Raw genomic sequence first — 19,892 nt, 5'->3', positions numbered from 1 at the left:
TTCATACCCCACACTTTGATTATTCATAGACCATGGCAAAAGCATGCCATGGGCTGCCAGAACCCTTCATGTTGCCTGCAGTTTTCTACCTGCCTCTACCTTGAGAGCAAGTAGTGAACTAAAAGCTCCTATTTCTATCTTGAAATGGCAGAATGGGCATCCACACACTGGAAGAGTAAATGGTATATCTGAACAAGTAATATTTATTATATCCCTGGATTCTTTCTTGTCTCTAAAAAGCACTGACTTGCTGCTATTCTTAATGTGACAAGATGGCTACAGAACTTCAAGTAACTGCTGTAGGCAAACCAACAGATAACATGCAGAACATTGCTATAGGTAGCAGACATGATACAGCCTGATGGTGTTAACTGCTGCAGCTGCATTAGTGATAACAGGAACCTGAAGACTTGCATCTGGCGTGGATCTGGCATTACAGCAAAAGGCAGGAGGCTACCTGAGAAATAATGAAAACATGGTAAAGACATGATATAACTGGTTGAGTTGGTGGTCAGGGCACTGCAAGGACAGAGACCATTCTTATAGTTTAAAAAAGAAAATGCCTGGGCTCTGAGGTTAAGGACAACAAACTCCAAGTGCTGTGCTGGCAGTTTTTAGGTATCAGGTTTCCCTCTCCCCATATTTGTAGTCAAGCTTTCACTCCCTGAATTCCTTGTTTCCATGGACTGGATACATCACACAGCCTGGTATCAAAAATCACGGAATATCCCAAGTTGGAAGGGACCCACGAGGATTATCGAAGTCCAGCTCCTGGCCCTGCACAGGACACGCCAAGAGTCACACCATGTGCCTAAGAGCGTTGTCCAAATACTTCTTGAACTCTGTCAGGCTTGGTGCTGTGACCACGTCCCTGGGGATGAAATGAAATGAAAACTGTTCCAGTGCCCAACCACCCCCCGGGGGAAGAACGTTTTTCTAACATCAAGACTAAACCTTCCTTGACACAGCCTTATGGAGAGCTTCACGGAGAGGCATTTCTAGTTTTCTCCGGGAACACTTTTTCTTAGCATTCCATCTCTACCCTTCACTTACCAAAGGTACTTCCTACCCTCCAGAGGCGGCGTGTGCGCAACACCTCGAGAGCTCCGGAAAGAGCAAGCACCAGAGTGCGGCAGGACCCAAGGCGCGCAGCAAGACCCACAGCGCTTGTATCCCCCGCGCCCCTCACAGCCGGGCGGCCCCGCTGTGCCGATCCCGCTGCCGATCCCACAGCTTGCGGCACTGGAAAGCGGGCGGGATGAGCCCGCCGGGGTCGCGACGGGCAGAGAACACCCGGTGCCCAGAGCGCCGCCCGCAGCCGCCATTTCCTCACCCGCCCGAGGGCACGGCCGGCCCCGGTCCCCGCCCCGCAGCCCAGCGATGGGTCCCGCCCAGCGCACGGCACTGTTACGAGAGCGGCCGCGCTCCTCCTCCTTCTCCTCCTCTTCCTCCTCCTCCTCCTCCTCTCTGCCCCGCCGCCGGGATGCCGAAGCTTAGCAAGGAGGCCAAGCAGCGGCTACAGCAGCTGTTCAAGGGCGGCCAGTTCGCCATCCGCTGGGGCTTCATCCCCGTAGTGCTCTATCTCGGTCAGTGCCGGGCGGGGGACGCGCGGGGGCCCTCGGCGGCCATTGCCGCGGCCGGGTCTGGGGCGGCGGCTCCGATGGCCGCTGTCCGCCCCCGGGCCCGTCCGGGCGCTGCCGGGGGGCGGCGGGGCCGAGGGAAGGGCCCGGGGGCCCGGGGCCGCCCCGCCGCGCTCCCCCCGCCGCCCGCGGCCATCGCCGCGCATGTGCGCAGGGGAGGGCGGGGTTGCCCTTGGCCGAACTGTGGGACGGGGATTTTTGTTATATTTGGGGTTTTTGATTGTTTGTACGGGTTTTGTTTTGTTCCCCCCTCGCCCCCCCCTTCTTTGTAAAGAAGAAGTATGTGAACCTCCCACTCCACTCGGCCTTAGTGAGGCCACATCTGGAGTGTTGTGTCGAGTTCTGGGCTCCTCAGTGCGGGAAAGACGAGGAGCTGCTGGAGATGATCCAGCACTGGGCCACGAAGGTGATTAAGGGATTGGAGCATCTCTCTTATGAGGAGAGATTGCAGGTGCTGGACCGGTTTAGTCCAGAGAAGAGAATACTGGAAGGAGATCTCATTAAAGTGTAGAGTTAAAAGAGAGAGCGTAAAGTTATCTTAAAGACAAATTCCAAGAGATTAGAATCAGACTCTTTAGCGGTGCCCACCTACAGGACGGCAAGCAAAGGCATGAACTAAAACACAAGAAGTTCCACCTCAACATGAGGAAGAAATTCTTCGTGTTGAGGATGGCAGAGCACTGCAACAGGCTGCCCAGGGAGGTCATGGGGTCTCCCCCTCTGGAGACATTCAAAACCCAGCTGGACTTGTTCCTGTGTCACCTGCTCAAGGTGACCCTGCCTTGGCTGGGGGTTGGACATGGGGATCTCCAGAGGTCCCTTCCAACCTAACAATTCTGTAAGAATATTTTTTTTTTTGCCCCTTCCCTGGAGGCCAGTCCTGTGTGAAGGCCCCTCTGGGGAATAGGCAGAGCACCGAAGCAGCCGAAGAGCACATGGGGCTGTGATTTAACCCTGTGTCAGTGACTGCCTGCTGTAGTAGTCAAGGCTGTGCTTTGTGCTCTAGGGAGTCTGTGGTGAGGTGAACGCTGGGAGCACTTCTTCATGGCACTGAGGGCAATGCCACCCTCTGGCTGAGGTTGAATTTCCTGCAACAGGAATACAGGTTACAGTCTCTCTCCCACCAAAAATGGTGTGGCTCCTATTTCCAAGCTGCAGTGGAATGTTAAGAAGATGCCTTGATGTTGTGTTTGGTGCCCAGGATATGTTTTGCTCCTGTCATCGGGCTGGCCAGGCATTACTGCCACATGGTAGTTCTCCTGCTGAGTTAGAGTTCTATGCCATCAGCTGTCCTTGTTAAAGAGCTTGACCCACTTAGGACAGGCACATGTGCCACAGGCCTGACATGTTTCTTCATTTCTTTTGAGGTCCAGGAAGGCTGATCTCTGCAATTCATTTGGCTTACTTTCTGCCCAAACTGTTGGGCTTTTTGGGAAAATCACCTAAATCAGGCAGGCCTCTTTGCATTGAATGCAAACATGAAAGAGGGCTGGGAGCTTAATGTGTTTTCAGTCAAATCTGAGAGGTTGTTTTGATTAATTGAAGGGAATGCAGTGCCTGGTTTGAAGGGCTTTAACTGTTTATAGATAACAACCAGGGAAATGTTGGTCTCTTCAGCTGTTAACAGAAGTGCTTTAACATCAACTACAAGCAAAAGAAGTCACTTCAAAAGCTATGGAAAAACTAATTATCATTTTTAGGTCTGAACTTTAATTGCATTTCCATTTTTAGTTTAGCAATGATTTTAAATTAATAAGTTTTGGGTGGGAATTTCAGCAGAGTTTTGTGACGTAATTTGTTGAAGTTTTGTTTTGATTGAATTCCATGACAGTATCTGTGGATGTGGGAAAAATGCTCTTCTTTCTTAGTGATATCCGAGTGTCATGTTACTGGCACTAATAAGTTACATTAGTGACATTCAGTAAGTTACTTCAATTTGTATAAAGCCACCTTACTGTATTTACAGTTGCACTAACACCAGGGTATATTTTTTTATACCCTAGTATATTTTTGTTATGTAGCAGTGAGAAATTTAACTTGTAGTAGTTTAGGGTCATATTTCCACAAAATAAGTGGGCTGCACCACTTCTGTATAGCCTTATAAATTTATCTGTTTTTCTTATTTAAAATACTGGGGGTGAGGGGAGGAGCCAGAAACATTCACACACAGTGTGACCGCAGTTCATGAGTTTTTAAGCTGTGTTGCTGGACAGTATGGCTTCCAAAGAACTCAGGTCAGGATGTCTAATAGTCTCAAATCATTCAAGGTTGTCTTCAAAGAGCTTTTCCAGTGCCTGTGAAATTAATGGAACTTTTTCCATTAACCTTTGTGGCCTGTGTTTCAGGCAACATGACATTAGTTATTTATTTTCTGTAAACGAGGGAAATAATATATTTTTCATGAAACATTCACTTCTAGATAGGCAGTGTAGTGTTGAACAGTCCCTGAATTGCACAGTTCTGTTTCAAGACTTTCATTTTACAGTCCAGAGAGCAAAGATACTTCATATGGTAAACCTTCAGTTGCTTCCCTAGCATACATATACTTTACTCAATTGGTATACTTGAGTCACTGGGGACTGCTGATGAACTCTTTGTAGTTAACTTTCATTTCATTTTCCTGGGTATTAGAAAATAACTTGTTTCTTTGCAAGCTTTAGTATTATGTAGCTTTTTCCTAAGAGTGCCAATCAGAATAGAAGATTTGAGGTTTAATTGATTAAACATTTAGCATTCTGTCATGCTAAACAGAGTGAACTGTTACTGAAAAAGCTACTTTTCAGTTGTGTGTTAGATGTCATTGGAAAAATTGGCTGTTAGGCCTCAAGGTGCTCACTCTACACCAGTTTTAGGTGCCTTTGTTGGTAGAGGCCTGCTAGGTTGCTTTCTGAACAGCATTTAAAACCTGTGGGTTTGTGTGTGTAAAAGTATGTATGTCTTGATCTCTGGGATAGATGACTTCCTTCATCTCATACAGTTAGTTGACCCTGAATTTTAAGTCAGGTAAAGATGCAGATAAGCCTCGTGAAAAAAGGAAAAGTCTACACTAGTATTTATTTTCTTTGCTTTCTATCCCTTGTAAGAATACACACTTTTTATTCAGGTTAGTGCACAGCTTCATTAATCACAATTCTCTGTTCAGTAGGGGTTTTTTTATTGTTATTTAATGGGCTGTATTAATTTGATAAAGATTTAATTATGTACAAATCTGCACATACTTGTTTGTTTTTATGTATGTATTAATGTGTGTTTCACTTCAGGTTTTAAAAGAGGCGCAGATCCTGGAATGCCTGAGCCAACTATCTGGAGGTATGTATTGGTTCCAAATGTACATACAAACTCAGTGCAGATAGTTACTGATTTGGGTGTTATCTCTGGCCAGCAACAGTTGTGAATGATGCTCCCATCCCTTGTTTTTAGTTGTTATGGTTCTTGTTTCTTTGGAAATTCAAATGACAAGTCAGCAAAGTTCTAGTTCTTGGGAAGACCTTAATTTTGCATAGTTTTTAAGATATGGAACTTCCTGTGTCTTTTGTGTTACAGCTGCCCTTCTAATCTCTTGTAGAGCTAGTTTGTGCAAGTTTCTGCACTGAAGAATAACTTCTCAGATTTCTAGCACAACTTGAAACCAAAACCCAATCTCCTTCTGCCTTTGCAAATGAGGGAATAACATGGCATAGAAGGTGCATGAAATAATGGGCTGTATCCTTTAGTATTAGTCACTGTCGTGAGGCAAAGTACATGAGGCTCATATTGCCTCTTTCTTGTGTGACTCTTTGTTATGCTGCAGTGTTATGGCATTAATAATGCTTAAGTTCTAGTGACATTTAAGTTTTATTGAAGGGCTTCCTTGGGTCTAACTAATTAAAGTTTTGGAGAAAGGATGGTTCTGTTTTTCAAGAAATGTCTTTGATTACTGGGCAGACCAGGTAGGTATTCCTAAAACAAATAATTGATGGACTGTATTGTTTGCAAAGTTAAATATTAACTCTTCTGGCTTCACATAGTTACAGTGTCTAGAAATCCCATTTTTAGGACTGAGTGATTCAGTAGAAAGAGTAGAAGATATGGGAAAAAAAGTAGTAAGATCATGTTACAATTTCAGTGGAATCTTCTGTTGTCTTAATAACCAAGTTCCGGCAGCTGTTTTCTTGCTGACAGTGTTTCTATGTTTAACTTTGCTGGTGGTTTGAGACTTCTTTTTTTTTGGTGTTCATGATGTTTTTTGTACCAGAATGTATCTATGTGGATACTACAAACAGATGTTTGGTCTAATCTGAAGCTTACAGATGCTCATTTTTGAGAGCATGTGTTGATGCTCTGTAGGCTTAAATTTTACTTTAAAGGTGGCATTATTTCAGTATTTTTGGGGCTAGTGTTTATTCTGTACATTTGTAGGGCTGTTCCTCCAGATTTGTGTTTTACAAATACCGATTTAAAGACAAGTATGTGCTGCAAATCTGACTTTCATTTCCTCCCCCTCCCCTTTCAGTTTACTTTGGGGCTGAAGGCTGTGGTGGTCCTGTTGTAGACGCAGCCGATGGACAGTGTCAGAAGATACGTACATTCCAGAGGATGAGGCCGACACTTAGACCAGCTGGATCAAACAGCTTGCTAATGACATAGGTTGTACATACAACAAAATGACATTTATATGGACCTAACTTATTTGCATTACGGTGTAATTAAATAAATACTGTTTGAATGGATACACTTTGGTTTTAAGTCTTTACATAATATAATGTACTAGTTTATTTGTTACAGAAGCCCATGGTGGGGTTTTTTTGTTGTGTTTTTTTCCAAAATACAGTGATATTTAACGCCCATACTTAACCTTGATAATGATTGCCTTTTGGGTAAAGATTCCTCTTTATCTTCACAGTAACCAGAAAATTGAGCTAATGTTTTAAATTAGCTCCAGTATTCTTCAAATGTTCCTTGCCCAAATATTGGTAAGCCTGTGTGGCTGGTTACTGTGCTGATCCACTTTGGGGTTTTTATCTCCTTCTGGATTATTTTATCTGTGGATACAGTAAGGATTGAGGGATGTGTATATTTGTGTTTTCTAGCACAGTCAGATATTAAAAAAGTATCTTTTTCTGTTAAACTTACCTATAAATGCCATCTGTGTTTTCTGGGATTCAGGATGGGGTGGGAAGACAGAACAGTTGAGTGCTCTGTGTATATCTGTATAAATTGCTCATAGTGTAAGAGAAAGTTACTAATGTATAACTGAAGGAAGAAAATAAGTACACTAAATAAGGTATGTGCTTTGTTGTTATGCTGGAGTCTTGCTCTTTGGACCATGGTTGTTTTGGTCTCAATAGATTTTTTCCTTTTTAACACTGAAGTTCAAGTACCAAAATGGTGACTGGTTTGTGTTAAATAGAAGCTGTTCTGGGTAAATTGCTCTCTCCTTTCCAGAACTGTGCAGGGTAGTTTGTATCTCTGTGGTGGTTTTTAAAAAATAATGTTTATTGGCCCCAAATCATCATTGCAACAAAGGTATTCTGGATTCTGGCATGGCTTTTTTTCTTTAATTCCACAGATTTTCAAGCAGTTTTTACATTAAATGTTTAAGAATAGGAGATTGCTCAGTTTTTTATCTGCCATGACAATTCATGGTAAAACGTTCCTGTGTTTAAGGGCTGTGATTGGAAAAAGAGATACAAATGAGCCAAGGGAAAAAACTTAAACTGAAAGGCAAGAATTGGATAGAAAAAAAAATGAAAACTTTTATGAGAGCTAATGCAAATCAGCATGTTCTTTAAAATTCCATTAATCACTATAAGTCAGTCAAATGCCTTGAAATACTGGCATGGCTAATGCTAATAGACTGCTGACAGTGGAACAGAGCAAGGACTGAATGCAGAACAGTTTCTTGTGACAGTATATCCTTTTGCTAGTGCAGCCTTTCTAGTGCCTTTTCTCTTACAGTAACTTGAGATTAATGTAACTGCTCATATGTCTTAAATTATGAAAGAAATTAATTTTTTGATTATTTTTCTTGACTGATCCTAATGATAATAGTAATGAAATCATCTGTTGGTACGTGGTGGTGGTTTTAATCATGATAGGAACATTTTTCTTCTGTTGAGTTCCATGCAGTAACCTGAGATATTCAATACTGAGAGATACAGTATTTGGTGTGAGGTAACTCATCTTTCTCAATCAGATTTTGCATTTCACACGGGTGCACAATACCCAAAATGCAGCAGTTGGTGGAAGGACCCAAACACCTGCAGTAGTGTATTTCATGTGCTCTGTTTTATGTCTAACATTTGGGGATGTGGTTTGTGGGTCGTAGCCACCGCATGGTTCCTCTGGCTGCTTTCCAAGAAAGATAATATTTTGCAAGAGGTAGAGAAATAGGGAAGTGTTTCCTCTTTCATTAAAAGTTTTACAAAAGCATGCATATGTCAAGCACAGGCCAGATTCTGTGACGTCTCTATGCTGAAAGTTCATCATTAAAGTTGCATTTCAGGTTTTTTGCAACTTGGAATCAATGGATAAATATTGCTTATGCAATTCTTAGTTTAAGCACGTTGGATAGGAAATTTTTGGTAATTCACTGCTACTGTAGTATGTTTCAGGAAAGTCATTAGCATACAACTCTTGGGTTTTCAAATTGAGGAGAAAAAAGTTTCTTATAGTACCTTCAAATCAGGTTAAATTAAATGCTAGTATGTAGTATAATGTTTTTTGTTTATATGTCCCGACTTTCATTCCTTATAGTGCTCTTCCTGTAATTAAAATGTGAGTGAAAATTCTTCTTAAATAAACATTTATATTTTTCCCTGGTGGAAAAAAAAAAAAAAGAATAGGTATGAATCATTAAATCTTGGTAATTAATTGTAAGGTAGCAAAAAAAATAAAGGGAGATATTTTTCTTCAGGTTTAAAAATGAAGAAATCTTTCATTTGGATGTTTTGAAGCTACTTTGCAGTTTTTCTGTTGTTTTCACAAAATTTGGATGTGCCTCTGAGAGTGGATCAGTGGTTAGGGAAGTTATACATTAAACAGAATTCTTGTGAAGAATCTTAATTCTCTTAAATAAGGTCAGGAATTATGCTAGTTTTAGCAAGACTGGGGTATTTTTGGTGGTGCCAGGGAGAAGAGGGCAGGTCTGTGGAGTGAGGTGGAAGAGCTCTCATGTTGGTCAAGGCTGGGGACTTGAATTAGGTATTATTAATTTCAAGTGCTTTAATCTATGATTTTTTACTTTCTGTTTTTCTCCCAGTAGAACTTGAGAAAATTTTGTTTTACTGTCACACGGTCACATGGGAGACACTTAAAAAGAACAAAAATGAGTTTTCCTGCTTGACTGTATTGATCTCTGTCACTGAATGAGTGCTTTCCACAGCCAAGTGCAGATTATTTTCTGTGATGGGGTTTGTGATGGAGTCTTGTGAACTCTTAGTGTCAGAATAAAGCCAGTGAGCACAGTTTACTGAAAAATGGGCTGTGGCTACCACAGCTGAGTTCAAGGCTGCAATGTGGATGTGTGAAATAAAATCATTGATGCTTCCTGTGTTTGGTGGCAACTGTACTGACTTTGAGGTATCCCACTGATCTCAGCACTGAGATAGGGATTGTTTGGCTTTTTACTTTGTGCCATCAAAGCAGAGGAAGGTGGAGTGGTGCTTGTGGTTGCCTCAGTGTCAGGGAAATGCTACCTGTCACTGGAGCCTGTTGTACCTGGTGACAAGCAGCTGTGCAAGGGATAGAGAGGGAGTCTTGTGAGTTTGGTGGTTTTCTTGGTCTTGGTGTATGGGCTGTGTATCTCCTGGTAGCAGGCTAGGAAAGGAATGATCAGTTTAGTGTCATTGCTAAAGGGAAAAAAAAATCTGGCTTTCAGTATAATTTTTTTCTTAATAATTTAATCTACAAAGAAACCTCTCTGTGTGCTCCATAAACTCTTCAAGGCCTGGCCAGTTGTGAAGCAAAGTGATCAGGAATTTGTAACAGGTTTCTACTTCTGCAACAAATTCCCAGTGTAGGCACCACTGGTACAAAGTAACTGTACTGTGTTGAATCACAGTTATAAAACAGAGACACTATGATTTTTATTTTTTTTCCCTTGAATGACTTAATCAGCAAAGCTCCTATTAGCTGAACCATAACATTTAAACACATAAACTGTGCAATCCAAATCCAGGTTCAGAATTTTGTTACAATAGGCCCATTTTGGTGAAGTATAAAATAGATATATTTTGCTGCTTTGTGTGGCTGTCTTCCAAAAAGGCTGTAGGTGACAAAGAACTACTTACTATATCATCTTCTTGCATTGTGTGGCAAATGAAAAGACATCTAATATAATGGTTTTTATCAGGAAAATTGTTAAATCAAACTGTATATACCCTGGATATTTTTGGAAATATTTTGTTACAGGCTTGGAATCTAAGCTATGATGATACGGATGATATTTGGAAATTAAAGCTCATTACATCTGATTTCACCACAGGAGGAGAGACCACATCCTGTTAAATGTCATATGACTAACTTACTTTTCACAAATAACATCTTAATTGCAATTTCTAAATACTTTTCCATAATGGTGTGTGATGCAGTAGCAATTTCTTGGTTAAGCTTGTGGGTTACATACATTGTTTCTTGGTTGTGCTTATGTTAATTCAGGATTGGAGGATGGGTTAGATTGAATGTATACCTGCTGTGTGGAAAAGAATATTGCAGGGCAAATCAAATCTCAGTGTTTTGATTTTGATGGTGAATGTTTAGTTTTTTAAAATGTTTCCTCAGGAAAGATTGAATCTTAGATTCTGGTCACTGAATAGAAATCCAGATTGCAAAATTTCTGTTGAGTGTTTTCTGATGACTGCAAGAGTCAGTCTTGAAAATACAGGAGGATTTGGTTAAATATGTTTAGATTACAGAAATTGGTTGATTTTGCTAGTAATTAATGGAAAAAGTAGTACTTCAAGACTGAAGACTGCAGCAGTTACATTTCTTGGAGGCAAGGGGGTAGGTGGGTCTTGGTTTTCCCCTTATCAAGAAGAGGAAGGAAATTCACTGAGAGAGATCAAAAATTGTTATCTAATCATTTTACTTGAAAAGCAGTGACTTAGTCACAAGGTTTGTAGTTTATATATCCTTTTTTTTTGACAGTACCTTGACCCTGAGGACTTTGATGTATACTACTGCATACTTTCCGTCATTTCATCTTTTAAACTGAAATTGGAAAATGTTGTAAGGTACAAATAACAATGGCAAACATAGGGGGAAGTTTCCCATCAAGCAGAGCCAACCTAATGGCTCGTTACTGCTGAAAGTGGTGCTGCTGCCATGCTTTACTGGTGGTGTAACTCTTCCATCTCTTGTAGCATCAGCTTGATTTTGCTTATCTCACCATCAGCTGTTAATAAAATCTGTGGAGACAGTAGAGATGAATGTAACCTCATTTAAGTAGTTATCTCTGCCAAAATATAGTGTTTACACCAGTACCAGGTAGGGAATGACACTGCAGTCTAGGAAGTCGGTCAGGCTGAAATGTTTACCACTTTTTCTTTTTTTTTTTTTTCCTTAGAAATTCTTTACTGTATAACAAAATAGAGAAATAGTACTTCAGAGACTATCTCTTACCCCCCAGTCCCCACTCTTCTATTACAGATGCCTTTAATATTAGGTTGGGTTGTCTTTTGGTGTTTGGGGAGTTGTTTTGATTTTTTGTTTTTTCTCATGTTGAGCATTCTGGTGTTAGGGGAGCTGGTTTTAGGGATATTTTGTTTCTCATCCTAAACTGTTTCTGAATACCGTGGGCTTTCCTTGCATACTGTATAATGTATGCATGCTTTTCAACATAGCTTTACCTTCTTCCTTCTTTGGAAATTCAGAATCAGGATGAAGGGAACTGGTAATCTGTGAAGCATTCCGGAATCTGTGTGAGGTTAATGACTGAGGATAAATGGAAATGAGGGGAAGGGCTAGCTGGGATGTGCAGGACAAGTACATCCCAGCCAAAATGCTGCTTTGGTGGGTAATTTCCTATTTTTGTAGGTAATTTTTAGGAAGTCTTCTTTTATTTGGGTTGTGTTAGTGGGGTTTTTATTGTTGTTGTTGTGTTGGTTTTTTTTGAGTTTTCTTTGCTCAGTGAGTTGGCTTTTAGTTAGGAAGAGCTCTTTTCAATAGAAATGTTGAGGCAGTGTTGTTGAGTGTAGTAAGGACTGCTCACTTTTACTATTGTTACAAGTTTTTTATATGTTTGTGCTGGCCTGCCACACAAAATAAATGCCTTTGTGTGTTTACTGAAGTAAAATAGTTTCTACACGGCAAACTGGGAAAAGGATGATAGGTTGGTTCATTTAAGAGGCCATGTAACATGCTCAGCAGTATTTAGGTCTTCTCTGATTTCATCTGAATTCTCCACTACAAATATTTGTGTGCCAGAAACACCAGTGAGTGTTGGTTTCAGCAAGTGGTGCTGATCTTAAGAGCAGTCCCTAAAGTTGCCACTGTGATAGGAGACTGATGGCCAGCAGGGCAGCTGTTGCATTGAAGGACCCTGAAAACTGGAGGGTGAAATTATGGCAGCTCAGTGGCACCATCAGGGATAACACTTTGCTCCAGGAAGGACTTGAAAGTTGACCTCCCCACCCAACAAGGCTAATTTTTGCTCATCTTCTGCACCCTAAATGTGGTAGCATTTACATATTTACTAGAATTGCAGACAGCCTGGGGTAAGCATCAGCTGAAGGGTGCTGGTGGAAGTGTTGGTGCTTGTCTATCAGTTGCAAGGGAATTCAGCACTCCAATTCTTACATGATTTTTGGCGTTTCAGGAGATCAGTGTGAGTTTGCTTAGATGCAATGTACATAGTAACTAATGGTGACCTCAGGCAGCCAATCTGCTCAGAGAAGTGAAACCAGGAGGTGCCTTTCCTTTTAGTCAGGTTTGGTTTTTTTTGTTAGGTTTTTTTTTTTCCCCTCTCTATTCTCACATAGTAGTTAGGTCCAGCGTGGGATCCACTTTGGGTCTTATAGCCGTGATTGGCATAATAAAGGCCAGAAAGGTCTCTAAACAAACGGTCACTAAAAGAAAATCCCTGTGAATGTAAGCAGTGAAAAGGTTAAGCCAGGCTTTCCTATGTTTCCTGGAGCATGTGCCAGGACAGTTAGTTAAAGTAGGATCTTACGTGCTGCTAGAAAACCCATTTACCACAGACATCTTTAAAGATCTCCTTGAGATCTCCTCATTCTTTCTCCAGATGTTGCTCAACTTGAGATGACAGTTTTACCATATTGGGCAAAGGAGTGGTTTTGTTTTGAGCATCTGAGATGTGAGCAGTGGGTGGACTGGTCACTGTTTTGGCATCCCCAGTGGTGGAATGCATATGTGGACAACCAGATCACTCAGAGGAAGAGGAGAGTTTGCTGACATCCTTATCCACATTCCAAGGCATGCACATCTTCACTGCTGTGCCAGAAGGAAAAGTGAGGGTAGTTAATAATCTACCATTTTTAGGGACAAAGCCTGAGAGACTGCCTGCATCCCCTGTATGGTCAGTGAATTCCTCTGAGTTTGGGTATATGAGGTACCTCCACAGCTACAGTGCTGCAGATGATGCAGCCTAGGAAAGTTTCAGTTGTTTGGTACTCAGGCTTAAGTCCCGTTCTGTTTGGTTTGCTTGTTCTTTTTCCACACAAGTATTCAAGAATATGCATTCATGGTATGTGGCTTGTCCATACTAGTGAAATATAAATTATAAAAGACAAATGCATGTTGCTGCATTGCTCAGAAGCAATGTGTTGATTTATATTGCTTAAGGAAATAACCTAATTTTTTTTTTCTACTTCTTGGGGTAGGGGCCAGAAATGTTTTACCACACTTGGAAAATTCCCCTGGATGACAGCAATAAAACTAATCAGAGGAGAGTATTCATGTCAAAGTGGTTAATGTGGTTGTCTCACCACTTTATTTGTTTAAGAGAGACTATATAACTTGTAAAAAGATCCTTACAAACAATTTTATTGGGTGCTCCTTATTAACTATAAGGCACTTGTCCATTTGTTTCTCAGGATCATTGATGGTTTATCTTGTTCATTCTTAAGTGCCGTTTTTAGTGCAATCTGGTTCCTTCATATCCCATTTTAAGACTTATATGGTAACCAAATTGTCTGTATGTGTGTACATATGTGCTATGTAGAGAACTGGCCTAATTATACAGAGAAGTTCTTGACAGTGGTTATTCTGATAATTACAGGTATTAAAACCTGGATATATTAGAGTGCTTTAGTCTTATTTAAAGTTCAAAGAGATTATACAAGCTTTTTATAGAAATTTGCTTTTATTTGTCCTAAAAAATATAAAAAGGTCATAAATACCATCTCTTAAATGTATAAAAACATAAGTTAAACAACAATTTTTCTGGGTTCTGAATTTTTTATGAATACATATTAAATAAGCGTATCTGAATAGTACCATTAGAAAGGAAATAAAATACATAATTTAAATTATTTCTAAATATTAAAAATATAAATAAGAAATATTAGAAACTAATAAATATTTTAAATACAATAAATAAGTTCCTAGAAGGAAATGGGAATGTATGTAGATGCAAACCACTGTTACTATTTTTAGTTCTTAAAACAGAACAACACTGTTATCTGCCACCTGACAGATTTGTAACAAAAGGATTGTGCCTGAACTAAAACATTCAAACACTGAAACTCCTGGTGTTTTTCAAATAGCGCACGGCCCTCACTGTCTTCTCCATAAATGAAGTAAAATCTCGGAGGATGAGATGGATGGTGATTTTCTCTGTCCAGGCCTTAATGGACTTGAGCTTTGTGTGGAGGGATTCCTGGGTAGCTGCATCGGGGATGATCACTTCTTTGGGATTGATCAGCTGTGAAAAAGACAGTATTTGGGAGGGCCTTGGTTAAAACACTCACTGAGCTGGTTGGAGAGCATCAGTTTGTATGTTCCCAACCTGCTGCATATTCACTCTCTGCACTGCAGACAGCAGCCCTCCCTGGCACCTGTGCTTTCCTCCAGCCCTGTTTCTGTGGAGAGGTGTGAGGAACGCTGATGCCTGCTATGATTGCTGTGTAGGAATTTCTGGGCTATACTGTTTGTTCTGGTTTGGATGCAGCCTCTGGTATCGAGGTCCGACAGGCTCTGAGCAGATCAATACACCCCTCCTGCTCTAGCAATCACGTGGCTGGTTAGGTAGGGAGGAGCTGATCATGGTTTGTCCTAACCTGTCCTGCTCCATCCTGAGTCATAAGTTAATTGGCTGACATTCTCTCACATTTTGTAGCAGATTAACAAGGTTCCAAAGATGTCAAACTTGTTTAGCTGCTTAATTCTTACTTTCCAGGCATTTAGTCACATGTGAGACTAAGTGCCACCAACTTCCACTGATATGTGAGAGCATAACTATAAGATGAGTAAAAGTTATTTATCTAATGCTGACTCACATCCCTATGCACCCAGTACCTAAAGGCCTTTGAAGAACTTGTCCCAGGAAGTGGGACTTCTGAAAATGGGAGTTAGACACTCAAATCATGGAGCTGTTTTAGGTCACTTAGAGTCCAAAGTTCTAGCAGGCATCTGCTTAATCCTGTGTTTAGGACCTCTCCTACCCTTTAACTAGTGACAAAAGATGCAAACCTTGTGGAACATCTTTTTTTGTGAAATATAAGAGAGAAATATTCTTCCTATCCAGGCTACTTGGGAGTCTGTTCTGATCACAGCCCCTTTTCCTGGTATGCCCAGTTCCTTGTTGTGCTGTGGTAAAGTCTGTATCTGGATATCTAGACGGGTATCATGCTGGTGGATCTATTTAACCACAAGTGATAGATTCTGGCTTTGCCTTAGCAGATTTTTCTCTCTCAAAGAAAAACTTCCAACCTGAAGATCAAGGCTTTTTCTCAAAAACTCCATAGTTTCTACAAGTGCAGATTTTGCTTTTGATCACTGTGTTTAAACTGCCTGTTTTAATTACCTTGGTCAAAAAAAAAAAAAAAGTAAAATGCAAAGCCCCAAACCCAACCCAAAGAACCCAGTCTCTCTCAGTTGTGAAGCAAACTTTCTGCAAACTTGTGTATCAAGCTGGAAGCCAGTACTCAGTTGCTGTCTTATGACAGGACTATTATTCTCAGCTAGCACAGTGTGAAAAAAAAGCAGTTCAGCTTCCTTTCACATAAAGAATGATGGGCATAAGTAAATAACTTAGGAAAGGTATGGCAAACACACAATGCACAATAGGCTTTTCACATGCTGAAAATTGCCTGGAAGGAAATAATGCCCCAAGACTTCTGCAGTCCTTACCTGGGTGATTTTTAATCAGGCAAATGGTTTCCCCAAAGACAAAAGGAAGTGTTTGTATTAAGGATTATTAAAATGAACAAGAACTACAGGAATTGAGTTTTTTGAAGTGTGATATTTCAAAGCTCTCCAAAACATGATTTTTTACAAGCAAAATATATGTTTTTCAGTAGGTATATTGACAGCAATATCTCAATATACCATACAATGTTAATTTACCATACTAACCATGGCTTAAAAGTTTGGTTTGGAGAGTTTTAAAGATAAATAATATTGTAAAAATATGCTTGGCTTTTTTTTTTTCTTTTTAATGTGGGCTTTTAAGAAAAGTTGCTGACTTCTACTTCTCAATGGGTTCCAACATTAGCATGGGCTGAATTATAGTTCCTCAATTAGAAGGAAGCTCCCTGAAAAATCTTGTTTCTATCAGTCAGTTTAATATATTTGTTCTTAAAACAATGATGTATTTAGTTGGTTGGAAATTATAAGTAACAATATAAAGTAGGAGGAAGAGTTGTTTCTTTAAGAAAGGAAAGTAAAACTTTGTAAAACCTCTTAAGTCATAAGGGTAAGATCTGAGCATAAGGAACCGTCACCTGTTTTTTCGAGGAACTGAAACATAGCATCCTCTATTTCACATGGCATCTTCTATTACTGACTTCACATCAGTATTAAGACACAAAAATTATCAGAGTGAATTTAAAACCAACTCACCATCTCTCTTAGGGTACGTGCCAGGTGCCCTGTAGTATGGGATAGCGATTCAACATTTTGGTTTTCACTAATAAAAGTTTCTTGTATGTATTTGAGGTATATCTGAAATGTATAAAGCCCACTGGAGATTTTTCTCAAGCATTTATCCTGAAATGAGAGAAAGGTGAGAAAGTCACTTAAGAGTTCAAAATGCCTTGATATCAGTGCTGTGTGCAGGTTAGCAGATGATGCTTATAGAGTGTGGAGGTCCGGCTAGAGCCGACACAAATCTTTAGGTCAACTTCCACAGTTCTTTTGGGGAGGCAAAACCTGCCCCAGGTATACAGGATTAAACTCAAAGGAGTGCGGTTCCTTGCCTCATTAAAGCCGGCGAGCAGACACCCATCTTCCTCCGTCACCTTGGGGAGGTTGAGGTTGTTGTGGAGGAGCATTTCCATGCTGTTCTGGCAGACGGTAAACTTCTCGCACATCTGGGGAGAGACACGGAGAGGTTTGTTCGCACCGGGCCGGGCGTGTGAGCGTGTGCGAGCCCGCGGTGCGGCCGTACCCACCTCGTCCCGCAGCTCTGCCGCCCGGGCGTGCAGCAGCCGCGCCTGCTCCAGGCTGCCGGGCAGCGCCGCCCGCCGCTTCGCCACCTCCTCCAGCTCGGCGTCCCCCGAGGAGTCTGCGTTGGGCAGCGGGGCGGCGGCGGCCCGCGGCACCAGCAGCACCAGCAGCAGCGGCAGCAGCAGCGCGGCGCCGAGGGCGGGCGGCCGGCGGCGGCCGGGGCGGGCACGGTCGCAGCCACAGTCCCGGGAAAACTTCATGGTGCGGCTTCTTCTCTGCTCCGGCCCCGGCCCCTTCTCGTCGGCGTGGCTGGCGGGTTGAATGAGCTCCGGGCATCCCTGAACGTGTATTTATTGAGGGGGCTTCGAGATTATTCATGGCCTGGGAAAATCCGGCATGAGAACACGGGGGGTGTGTGCTCACGGAGCGCGCCCGGCTTGACAGGGCTGCTCGAGAGCCGGGATTGTGAAACGGGCCGGGGGGGGCAGCCGAAAGCGGCCGGTGGGAACATGAAGTAATCGTGCTCCGTAACTCCTTGAGGGCCGAGCTTCCTCCCGCAGCCACCGCCGGCTCACCTGCCCCGCGGGGTCCCGGCCGGGGCTGCAGCCCCCCCGGTCCGGCTTCCTCCGAACCTGCCAACTCCAGCCCCACGGAAACTCCTGGAAGTCATCCATGCCTACCTACGTATATACACACGTACTCCATATATGCTATATACTTCCGTGTATCTTAATATTTTAATGTGGTTGAATGATTTATGGATTTTGTATGATGTATCTTTATATTTTAGCTATTTTTATTGTTTGTATATGTGAAACTAAACTCCCCTGTTTAGGTGCTGGGTAGTACAAGTCACAAGTTGCCTCTTTCTGAGTGAACTACGTGTGGATAGGATTAAATATATCAAATGCTTTAAATGGACCAAAGCCAGCTCCTATGGGAGGGTGGCTGCAAGAAATGCCACAAAGTTCCCTGTTATCTGCTGCCTTATCTCTTTCTGCCTACCTGGTAGCTGTTGCAGGAATTTTAACCTTTCAGGGGGACTCTTCACCCAGGGCAAGTGTGCCTGTTGAGATCAATCTTGTAGAATGCAGGCTGTCAGAGTCAAACTGTGTAAGGCATGCTGACATTGAATTTGTGGAATGTCTTGAACTGATTTTGGCCAAACTGCATTTTAATTTTTTTTAAATTTGAAATTGGTTTAGTTTTCTCACAAATGGAAGACCAGAGTCTGCATTGGAAACTACTAACAGAAGGGTACAGAGTGGAGAGAACAAAATGTGGGGAATAAGAGAAGTGTTGAAGTGTTAGAGACAATACAGAAACTGAAAAATACCCCAGACACTTCTACTTCATTTTCTAAGAACAGCCTGAAAAGAGAACCTCAGGAAAGAAGCAGGGTTACTACTGTTTTTTATTTAATGTCTCTCTCTGCCAGTAACAGAAAAGCAACTGTGGTAATTTTGCCCAGGTGAGAGATATTAGAGCTGGAATGCAAGTGTGACAGCAGTTTTCAACAGCAGCAATCCGTCTCTGCCTAAGTCCCTGAGTGCAGCAGGGGAGACATCACCAAAGCAGTATCTGCTGTAATGTCGGGTCTGCGGTGTTAGGTATAGAAGAAAGCAGGCCACTAACAGTACGTTTGGCTTTTATCAATGAAAAGATCCAACTGAAATGTGCTAAGGGATTAAAATAGCCAGGCCAGATGAGCTCAAAGCCTGGTATTTGCTTTTGGAGAACCATCAGAGGCAGATACATGAGGGAGGGAACTCCTGCCTACTTCTTTTTCCACTTGCGATAGCACATGGATGTACATGTCTCAGGGATTTCCTTCCGCTGCCAGGCGACTCATAGGCTGGTCCCTGCAGACAGTCAAACTTTTCCTTTACCTAAACCCAGTGAAAATACTATTCTTAAAATGATGGAAACTTGGTAGAAGGCTGTGTTTCCTTAATAATATCTTTTCAGCAAGCATTCTGTAATTTAGTCTTGTCTGTAGATGTGTAATTCTTAATTTTGTAAATTTACTTTTTGAGTTGTCATATTCTCATTGTGTCATGAAAGTCTCTGTTCCTTAGAAAATTTCAGAGAACATTTTTGTGCTGATCACTGTTATATAGTCCTGCTGCTGTCTGTAGTTGCATCTGCAGAGCGAAAGAAAAGAAAGTTTCAACTGATCCTCAATCTAAAAGTATCTAAGCCTTCAGTTACTGTTTTCTCATTTTGGGGTTTTGTTTACTTTTTTATATGAATGTCCATGTGACTTTTCAGGATTACAAAGTATACTTACATGCTCCAGTGAAAGGTGCTAATTAATGGCTTAGAAACTCCATTTGATAATCTAGGACAAAGCGTAGCATTCAAAGGAAAAAGGAACTGGAATTTGCACAATAGCATTAGAATACTTCTATTAGTTTGGACAGTTTCTTATGGAAGATCACTTATTTAATTGGTACTGTACACAGAAGAAATACTTTTGCACTGATCTATCAATAATAACGGTTAAATTTTTGGGAGGGCTTAAAGAGCTGTATTACTGTATTACTAATTAGTCTGTACTGTACTACACTGAATTACACTGACTCATCAGTTGTCACGTTGTTCAAAATTCAGTAAGCCCCAAACAAACAGCACTCGCTCATGAGTTACCTACAGATCAGGAGATCTGCCTGGTACTTAAAATGTAGGAGTATTAGTACTGAGACT

The 19,892-nt window shown here is 41.5% G+C and overlaps 2 protein-coding genes across 2 annotated transcripts; one reads left to right on the top strand and one right to left on the bottom strand.

Annotated features, from left to right (window-relative positions):
- Positions 1-1,403: 1,403 nt before the first annotated feature.
- TOMM7 (translocase of outer mitochondrial membrane 7) lies at positions 1,404-6,349 on the top strand. Its single transcript, XM_015618944.2, has 3 exons — positions 1,404-1,586; positions 4,901-4,949; positions 6,133-6,349. The coding sequence occupies exons 1-3, from the start codon at positions 1,484-1,486 to the stop codon at positions 6,146-6,148; spliced, it is 168 nt and encodes a 55-aa protein (XP_015474430.1). The 5' UTR covers positions 1,404-1,483; the 3' UTR covers positions 6,149-6,349.
- A 7,214-nt stretch (positions 6,350-13,563) lies between these two features.
- On the bottom strand, positions 13,564-17,480 carry IL6 (interleukin 6). Its single transcript, XM_033511876.1, has 4 exons — positions 17,192-17,480; positions 16,997-17,110; positions 16,641-16,787; positions 13,564-14,502 (listed from the first exon to the last, which is right to left on the bottom strand). The coding sequence occupies exons 1-4, from the start codon at positions 17,444-17,446 to the stop codon at positions 14,311-14,313; spliced, it is 708 nt and encodes a 235-aa protein (XP_033367767.1). The 5' UTR covers positions 17,447-17,480; the 3' UTR covers positions 13,564-14,310.
- Between the last annotated feature and the right edge of the window lie 2,412 nt (positions 17,481-19,892).

Source organism: Parus major, chromosome 2, assembly GCF_001522545.3.
Source record: "Parus major isolate Abel chromosome 2, Parus_major1.1, whole genome shotgun sequence".
NCBI lineage: Eukaryota > Metazoa > Chordata > Aves > Passeriformes > Paridae > Parus > Parus major.
The sequence above is the reverse complement of the archived record's forward strand: the minus strand, read 5'-3'. Positions and strand labels throughout refer to the sequence as shown.

Coding starts and splice junctions, on each gene's coding strand:
- TOMM7 (XM_015618944.2), top strand. CDS start 1,484: ATGCCGAAGCTTAGCAAGGAGGCCAAGCAGCGGCTACAGCAGCTGTTC. Junction 1,587..4,900: donor CCCCGTAGTGCTCTATCTCG/GTCAGTGCCGGG, acceptor GTTTCACTTCAG/GTTTTAAAAGAGGCGCAGAT.
- IL6 (XM_033511876.1), bottom strand. CDS start 17,446: ATGAAGTTTTCCCGGGACTGTGGCTGCGACCGTGCCCGCCCCGGCCGC. Junction 16,788..16,996: donor TGCTCGCCGGCTTTAATGAG/GCAAGGAACCGC, acceptor CTCTCATTTCAG/GATAAATGCTTGAGAAAAAT. Junction 14,503..16,640: donor CACGTACCCTAAGAGAGATG/GTGAGTTGGTTT, acceptor TCTTTTTCACAG/CTGATCAATCCCAAAGAAGT.